The sequence below is a fragment of the Aedes albopictus genome, chromosome 1, assembly GCF_035046485.1.
Source record: "Aedes albopictus strain Foshan chromosome 1, AalbF5, whole genome shotgun sequence".
In the NCBI taxonomy this organism is placed as follows: Eukaryota; Metazoa; Arthropoda; class Insecta; order Diptera; family Culicidae; genus Aedes; species Aedes albopictus.
Genome location: NC_085136.1, coordinates 56843764 through 56853406, shown reverse-complemented (window position 1 = coordinate 56853406; position 9643 = coordinate 56843764). Strand labels below are relative to the sequence as shown.

The window sequence follows — 9643 nt, the reverse complement described above, 5'->3', positions numbered from 1 at the left end:
TTCATTAGTTATCTAGAGTGAGAACATAACATGTTGAGGGGCTTTTGCAATATTTTGGAGGTATACCTTTAAAATAAATCCTACAGTTCAAAACCCAAAAGAGCGACATCAAAAGAACAAATTTTTGGTTTTGTAATGTTAAAATAAATTTGATTGAACACGAATCGCCAGTTAATGCGGGGAAATATGCATCGTAGAATGTAAACCTATTGAACGACCAAACCGTAAAAATAAACTCATTCAGTTTTAAAGGTAAATGATAAATCATGAGTGTTCCGAAATTATCGGAAACATGATTCCTAAAAACGTGGACACCTATATAGGTGAACCGTCGAAAAGTGCTCCAATAAGATGATCGATTTATTTTGTTATCTGGAGAAAATTGCTTTGTATATAATAATTGGCTACTATCATTACGTTTTCGGTTGGAAGCCGAAGTGACTGGCGGTGCAAAAATTGATGTTTAACCTACTTATAAACATAGTAGGGGTACTCACTAAACAGATTAAATTGCTGCGTAAGCCATGATTTTCCGCTTATTTGAAATGTTTCATGATTTTGCGAATGAAATAATCAAAGATTGCCTTGGTAATCGCGACGTTTAATCAGTTTAATCAGTTTACGCTGTTAAGTGAATCCCCCTAGTAACTCGATTTAGATTAGTGCTCTTAAGTAGCTTAATGATGCGCAATACCAGCAACCGGTTCAAATTCACTTTACAACTGCAACTTTGCATGTGCTTAAATGCGTGATTTCGATTTGGTACTGCGACGATGATGTATGTATTAAGAATTTGAGAGAATTATAGGATTACAACATGAAAAACAAAACAAAGAATGAATATTAATATTCTACTATACTTTCGGACAGCTAGTGCGGGTGTGAGTTTTGTGAACAATATGTATTAAATATAATTAAAAAACTGGATGTTTTCAAATTTTCAAATTACTATTTAGCTAAAACTAGCATTACAAATATTGCTTTGGACAAGTAACGTTTTTTGAAATCGTGATTTGAGTTAAAAAAAGTATCAATCCTTTCGATATTTAGAAAATAAAATCTGTAAAGCCAAACTTCTTAATATATATTGAACAAGAAACGAGTTCCAGCGAAGTTCGCTAAAAAAACTTAAAATGAAATAGTGTTTGTATGACACTTGGACACTTTGGATCGAAAACGAGTTAATGGATATTGATCATTTTTTCACTGTAACATTCGCGCAGTGTTCCGACATATTAGTTAAAAAAATGTCTGAATAATAATCTGAATATACATACCTTTGTATGAGATTCTTATATGAAAGGACATGTCAAAAAAAAAATCAGTGGGCAGTATACAATGTTTGCATGCTACCTGTCATTGAAAACATTTGAGAAGAGGAAAGCAATTCAATTAATTCATCTGCAAAGGTAATATTTAGTTTGACAGTCAGTATGAAAAATATTTTGGGATTTGGGAAAATGCTTGGGTCAAAATAATATTTCTTTTTAGGTACAACCAAAAGTAACGGCCAAGTAATTTACCAAAATGCAGAGCAGAGATGGATGACCAAATGGATGACTGTACTACTAATTCTGATGTGAGACTGAAGCGAGACGTTCATCAACTGAGGAGACTATAAGCGAAAACAACGTGGAGTGACCTTGCTGCGGATCTGGAGAAAAAACGAGATGTGGTACCTTGTGGTATGCACATAATAAATTATTGTATTAATCTATTACGTTTAGCGTGTATGTTTACATTGAGTATCTGTCATATGTGGAGATGTTATTTATTGTTGTCTGGAGTGTGAATCATTGTATGTAATATTGAAGTATCGGTAATAAAGTGTATACAAATAATGAATACAGTTGTTGAATAATCATTACAGAGAAAGATTCTCACAGATTGGATTTGGATTGGATTTGGATTGGATTTGGATTGGATTTGGATTGGATTTGGATTGGATTTGGATTGGATTTGGATTGGATTTGGATTGGATTTGGATTGGATTTGGATTGGATTTGGATTGGATTTGGATTGGATTTGGATTGGATTTGGATTGGATTTGGATTGGATTGGATTTGGATTGGATTTGGATTGGATTTGGATTGGATTTGGCTTTGATTTGGATTGGATTTGGATTGGATTTGGATTGGATTTGGATTGGATTTGGATTGGATTTGGATTGGATTTGGATTGGATTTGGATTGGATTTGGATTGGATTTGGATTGGATTTGGATTGGATTTGGATTGGATTTGGATTGGATTTGGATTGGATTTGGATTGGATTTGGATTGGATTTGGATTGGATTTGGATTGGATTTGGATTGGATTTGGATTGGATTTGGATTGGATTTGGATTGGATTTGGATTGGATTTGGATTGGATTTGGATTGGATTTGGATTGGATTTGGATTGGATTTGGATTGGATTTGGATTGGATTTGGATTGGATTTGGATTGGATTTGGATTGGATTTGGATTGGACTGGATTTGGATTGGATTTGGATTGGATTTGGATTGGATTTGTATTGGATTTGGATTGGATTTGGCTTGGATTTGGATTGCATTTGAATTGGATTTGAATTGGATTTGGATTGGATTTGGATTGGATTTGGATTGGATTTGGATTGGATTTGGATTGGATTTGGATTGGATTTGGATTGGATTTGGATTGGATTTGGATTTGAATTTGGATAGGTTTTGGATTTGGATTGGATTTGGATTGGATTTGGATTGGATTTGGATTGGATTTGGATTTTATTTGGATTGGATTTGGATTGGATTTGGATTGGATTTGGATTGGATTTGGATTGGATTGGATTTGGATTGGATTTGGATTGGATTTGGATTGGATTTGGATTGGATTTTGATTGAATTTGGATTGGATTTGGATTGGATTTGGATTGGATTTGGATTGGATTTGGATTGGAATTGGATTGGATTTGGATTGGATTTGGATTGGATTTGGATTGGATTTGGATTGGATTTGGATTGGATTTGGAGTGCATTTGGAGTGGATTTGGATTTGGATTCGGATTGGATTTGGATTGGATTTGGATTGGATTTGGATTGGATTTGGATTGGATTTGGATTGGATTTGGATTGGATTTTGATTGAATTTGGATTGGATTTGGATTGGATTTGGATTGGATTTGGATTGGATTTGGATTGGATTTGGATTGGATTTGGATTGGATTTGGATTGGATTTGGATTGGATTTGGATTGGATTTGGATTGGATTTGGATTGGATTTGGATTGGATTTGGATTGGATTTGGATTGGATTTGGATTGGATTTGGATTGGATTTGGATTGGATTTGGATTGGATTTGGATTGGATTTGGATTGGATTTGGATTGGATTTGGATTGGATTTGGATTGGATTTGGATTGGACTGGATTTGGATTGGATTTGGATTGGATTTGGATTGGATTTGTATTGGATTTGGATTGGATTTGGCTTGGATTTGGATTGCATTTGAATTGGATTTGAATTGGATTTGGATTGGATTTGGATTGGATTTGGATTGGATTTGGATTGGATTTGGATTGGATTTGGATTGGATTTGGATTGGATTTGGATTGGATTTGGATTTGAATTTGGATAGGTTTTGGATTTGGATTGGATTTGGATTGGATTTGGATTGGATTTGGATTGGATTTGGATTTTATTTGGATTGGATTTGGATTGGATTTGGATTGGATTTGGATTGGATTTGGATTGGATTGGATTTGGATTGGATTTGGATTGGATTTGGATTGGATTTGGATTGGATTTTGATTGAATTTGGATTGGATTTGGATTGGATTTGGATTGGATTTGGATTGGATTTGGATTGGAATTGGATTGGATTTGGATTGGATTTGGATTGGATTTGGATTGGATTTGGATTGGATTTGGATTGGATTTGGAGTGCATTTGGAGTGGATTTGGATTTGGATTCGGATTGGATTTGGATTGGATTTGGATTGGATTTGGATTGGATTTGGATTGGATTTGGATTGGATTTGGATTGGATTTGGATTGGATTTTGATTGAATTTGGATTGGATTTGGATTGGATTTGGATTGGATTTGGATTGGATTTGGATTGGATTTGGATTGGATTTGGATTGGATTTGGATTGGATTTGGATTGGATTTGGATTGGATTTGGATTGGATTTGGATTTGAATTTGGATAGGTTTTGGATTTGGATTGGATTTGGATTGGATTTGGATTGGATTTGGATTGGATTTGGATTTTATTTGGATTGGATTTGGATTGGATTTGGATTGGATTTGGATTGGATTTGGATTGGATTGGATTTGGATTGGATTTGGATTGGATTTGGATTGGATTTGGATTGGATTTTGATTGAATTTGGATTGGATTTGGATTGGATTTGGATTGGATTTGGATTGGATTTGGATTGGATTTGGATTGGATTTGGATTGGATTTGGATTGGATTTGGATTTGATTTGAATTTGATTTGGATTGGATTTGGATTGGATTTGTATTGGATTTGGATTGGATTTGGCTTGGATTTGGATTGCATTTGAATTGGATTTGAATTGGATTTGGATTGGATTTGGATTGGATTTGGATTGGATTTGGATTGGATTTGGATTGGATTTGGATTGGATTTGGATTGGATTTGGATTGGATTTGGATTGGATTTGGATTGGATTTGGATTGGATTTGGATTTGAATTTGGATAGGTTTTGGATTTGGATTGGATTTGGATTGGATTTGGATTGGATTTGGATTGGATTTGGATTTTATTTGGATTGGATTTGGATTGGATTTGGATTGGATTTGGATTGGATTTGGATTGGATTGGATTTGGATTGGATTTGGATTGGATTTGGATTGGATTTGGATTGGATTTTGATTGAATTTGGATTGGATTTGGATTGGATTTGGATTGGATTTGGATTGGATTTGGATTGGAATTGGATTGGATTTGGATTGGATTTGGATTGGATTTGGATTGGATTTGGATTGGATTTGGAGTGCATTTGGAGTGGATTTGGATTTGGATTCGGATTGGATTTGGATTGGATTTGGATTGGATTTGGATTGGATTTGGATTGGATTTGGATTGGATTAGGATTGGATTTGGATTGAATTCAGATTAGATTTGGATTGGATTTTGATTGGATTTGTATTGGATTTGGATTGGATTTGGATTGGATTTGGATTGGATTTGGATTGGATTTGGATTGGATTTGGATTGGATTTGGATTGGATTTGGATTGGATTTGGATTGGATTTGGATTGGATTTGGATTGGATTTGGATTGGATTTGGATTGGATTTGGATTGGATTTGGATTGGATTTGGATTGGATTTGGATTGGATTTGGATTGGATTTGGATTGGATTTGGATTGGATTTGGATTGGTTTTGGATTGGATTTGGATTGGATTTGGATTGGATTTGGATTGGACTGGATTTGGATTGGATTTGGATTGGATTTGGATTGGATTTGGATTGGATTTGGATTGGATTTGGATTGGATTTGGATTGGATTTGGATTTGATTTGAATTTGATTTGGATTGGATTTGGATTGGATTTGTATTGGATTTGGATTGGATTTGGCTTGGATTTGGATTGCATTTGAATTGGATTTGAATTGGATTTGGATTGGATTTGGATTGGATTTGGATTGGATTTGGATTGGATTTGGATTGGATTTGGATTGGATTTGGATTGGATTTGGATTGGATTTGGATTGGATTTGGATTTGAATTTGGATAGGTTTTGGATTTGGATTGGATTTGGATTGGATTTGGATTGGATTTGGATTGGATTTGGATTGGATTTGGAGTGCATTTGGAGTGGATTTGGATTTGGATTCGGATTGGATTTGGATTGGATTTGGATTGGATTTGGATTGGATTTGGATTGGATTTTGATTGGATTTGGATTGGATTAGGATTGGATTTGGATTGAATTCAGATTAGATTTGGATTGGATTTTGATTGGATTTGGATTGGATTTGGATTGGATTTGGATTGGATTTGGATTGGATTTGGATTGGATTTGGATTGGATTTGGATTGGATTTGGATTGGATTTGGATTGGATTTGGATTGGATTTGGATTGGATTTGGATTGGATTTGGATTGGATTTGGATTGGATTTGGATTGGATTTGGATTGGATTTGGATTGGATTTGGATTGGATTTGGATTGGATTTGGATTGGATTTGGATTGGATTTGGATTGGATTTGGATTGGATTTGGATTGGATTTGGATTGGATTTGGATTGGATTTGGATTGGATTTGGATTGGATTTGGATTGGATTTGGATTGGATTTGGATTGGATTTGGATTGGATTTGGATTGGATTTGGATTGGATTTGGATTGGATTTGGATTGGATTTGGATTGGATTTGGATTGGATTTGGATTGGATTTGGATTGGATTTGGATTGGATTTGGATTGGATTTGGATTGGATTTGGATTGGATTTGGATTTGATTTGAATTTGATTTGGATTGGATTTGGATTGGATTTGTATTGGATTTGGATTGGATTTGGCTTGGATTTGGATTGGATTTGAATTGGATTTGAATTGGATTTGGATTGGATTTGGATTGGATTTGGATTGGATTTGGATTGGATTTGGATTGGATTTGGATTGGACTGGATTTGGATTGGATTTGGATTGGATTTGGATTGGATTTGGATTGGATTTGGATTGGATTTGGATTTGATTTGAATTTGATTTGGATTGGATTTGGATTGGATTTGTATTGGATTTGGATTGGATTTGGCTTGGATTTGGATTGGATTTGGATTGGATTTGAATTGGATTTGAATTGGATTTGGATTGGATTTGGATTGGATTTTTATTGGATTTGGATTGGATTTGGCTTGGACTTGGATTGGATTTGAATTGGATTTGGATTGGATTTGGCTTGGATTTGGATTGGATTTGTATTTGATTTGGATTGGATTTGGATTGGATTTGGATTGGATTTGGATTGGATTTGGATTGGATTTGGATTGGATTTGGATTGGATTTGGATTGGATTTGGATTGGATTTGGGTTGGATTTGGATTGGATTTGAATTGGATTTCGATTGGATTCGGATTGGATTTGGATTGGATTTGTTTAGAATGCCATCTGCGTTAAGAGCGTTGTGTTACGTCATTTTGTCTGTGATCTTATTTTGTTTCGGCACAAGAACAGACATCCAGGCACAGAGAACAGACGTCCAAGCTCATGTAGTGCAGTTGTGTAAAGCATTGCAACGGTTGTTTTCAAATAACTGGGAATGTGGCCATTACGCGGCGCTGTCAAATTTCGAATCGGGGTACAAATTTGCCGTTGTTTTACCTTTTGGCGCTAGTGTCACCAAGTGTGCACCCTAGTATAGTTCCACCAAGAGAATGTGTTGGTTTTACTTGGAAAACATTAATTGAATTCTTGTTCAACTTGTTTCTTATTGAAAATAATGAAACTAATTATCAATGGGTTGCTCAAATTTTGTTGCTGGATTAGTGAAATAATCATAAACATCTTGTTATTCAAGCAAATATAGCTCAGAATCTAAGTAGGAAAATTTAAAGGTGCGCTAGTGAAATATTTCTTCGGAAAGCGTCATCATGGTGTCGAAACAAGTTTTTGAGTGGGAAAGTCACCGTTGATGTCGCTACTGAGCTTGTTTTTTTCTTTACACAAGATTTTCAAGCAATTTTGTTCGAGCATGTACGTCTGTTCTCTGTGATCCAGGTTAGAACAAAATTAATTCGGAAAGTTGTGTAAGGATTTGAATCTTTACTTGAGTAAGGTTGCAAACCAATATACGATGACAACACTAACGCCACCAAACACTATATTGCCACAATCAGTGGTGAATTGAAACATTTCAAGTGGTGAATTAAATTAGTATGATTGATTGATTGATTTGTCTTTATTAGAGAGACTTCCTAAATTAGTATGAGGAATTAACCGATTGCAGCGCCACCCTATTGCCACTTGTGTCACAGAGAACAGACATTTAAGCTCGACCAAAAATATGTCGAAATCGTGTGTAAAGGATTTAAGTGCACCTCAACGCCACCAACGGAGACAGCCCCACATAAAAAGTCGATTTGACCCCACGATGGCAGTGTTCATCGTTAAAATACACTAGCCCACAAAGCGACACGAGCGCCAAACGGCCAAAAACGGCGAGCACTGGAAACAAATTTGACAACACAACAATGCAAGTGATGGGACGCTAGCGCCGCGCAATGGGAGCATAACCACATACTTTGAAATGACCGTTACAAAGTTTTACACAAGGCAGAAAGCAAAGATAGACGTCTGTTCTCTGTGCTTGTGTTGCCGATTTCAAATGACCGTTAAATTCCTTACACAGTTTCGGAACTGGACTTGGATGTCTGTTCCACAGACAAACAGACGTAACACCTTGAACGATTTTCATGGAAATCCATCGCCCAGTTTACACTACCATCATCTGGTGGAAAAGTTGCACGAATCACTGTGTTGTGCAATATCGTCAACAGAAGGCGCTAGTGTGAAACGTCAAACCCATAGAAAAACGATGCGCGCGCCTCTGGTTGTGAAAGCCACAACTATGAAAATTTGAAATGATCGTTAAAAGGGTGGTCGATGGAAATTTCGCAAGTGTTACGTCTGTTTGTCTGTGTCTGTTCTCTGTGGTTTCGGCATTTAAGTTTGTCGATTTCACATCCAGAGGGCTGATTTGTACATCATGCCATGCGCATCGACATGCCCCTCGCCAGAACTGTCAAAACACCGGCTGCGCACGTTCGTTTCAAAATCAAAACAAAAACAGTAGTTTTGTGAATTTCCGCGAGTTTTTTTGTAATTTATTAAAGAAAATCCGCAAATTTTATGTCTAATTCGTGTGTAATCAGATAATAAAGAAGCTGCTTTACAATGACTGCCGCCAACAAAGTGGATAACTCGCTTCGACCTATGCACTGCGAGCTGAATCTACTGACCCGATCCGATGGATCGGCAATGTTGACCCAAGGTAGGTCCCGGAACATTTTCAATCCACACAAACGATTCTAACGTTCCGTCCATTTTCCGGCCCACCAGGCGAAACAGCAGTGGTGGCCTCCGTGAACGGTCCCATCGAGGTCAAGCTGCAGCACATGAATGTGGAGAAGTCACACATCGACATCTACTTCAAGCCCCGGTCCGGAATGGGCAGCGTAAATGACCGGCTGCTGGAGAGCCTCATCAAAAACACGTACGAAACGGCCATCCTGACCGGATTGCACCCGCGCACGGCCGTCTCGATTCAGATCCAAGAGATGCAGGACCAGGGTGGACTGGTGGCCTGTGCCATCAATGCCGTGTGTCTGGCGCTGATGAACAGCGGCATCGAAATGAGGTACCTGGTGGCGGCGGTGCACTGTGTGCTGCGGGAGGAAGATAGGGAGATTGTGCTGGATCCGGATGCGCTGCAGTCGAAGGATGCCCGGGCGAAGTTTACGTTTGTGTTTGAGAATTGCACGAGGAATACGGTGTCGATCTATACGCACGGGAAGTTCACGACGGAACAGTACCACCGGGCGCTGCAGATGTCCGAGGAAGCAGTGGAGAAGGTTTTCTCTTTCTACGGGGAGATTGTGGGGAAGCAGCGGGAGGTGCTGTGAGAGAATATATGGAGCTGGTGGTGAGTCGATGTG

At 37.5% G+C, this 9643-nt stretch overlaps 1 protein-coding gene across 1 annotated transcript; it reads left to right on the top strand.

The window, feature by feature from the left end:
- Positions 1–8739: 8739 nt before the first annotated feature.
- Positions 8740–9643, top strand: LOC109427510 (exosome complex component RRP46). The gene is made up of 2 exons (XM_019703063.3): positions 8740–8979; positions 9048–9643. The coding sequence occupies exons 1-2, from the start codon at positions 8883–8885 to the stop codon at positions 9608–9610; spliced, it is 660 nt and encodes a 219-aa protein (XP_019558608.3). The 5' UTR covers positions 8740–8882; the 3' UTR covers positions 9611–9643.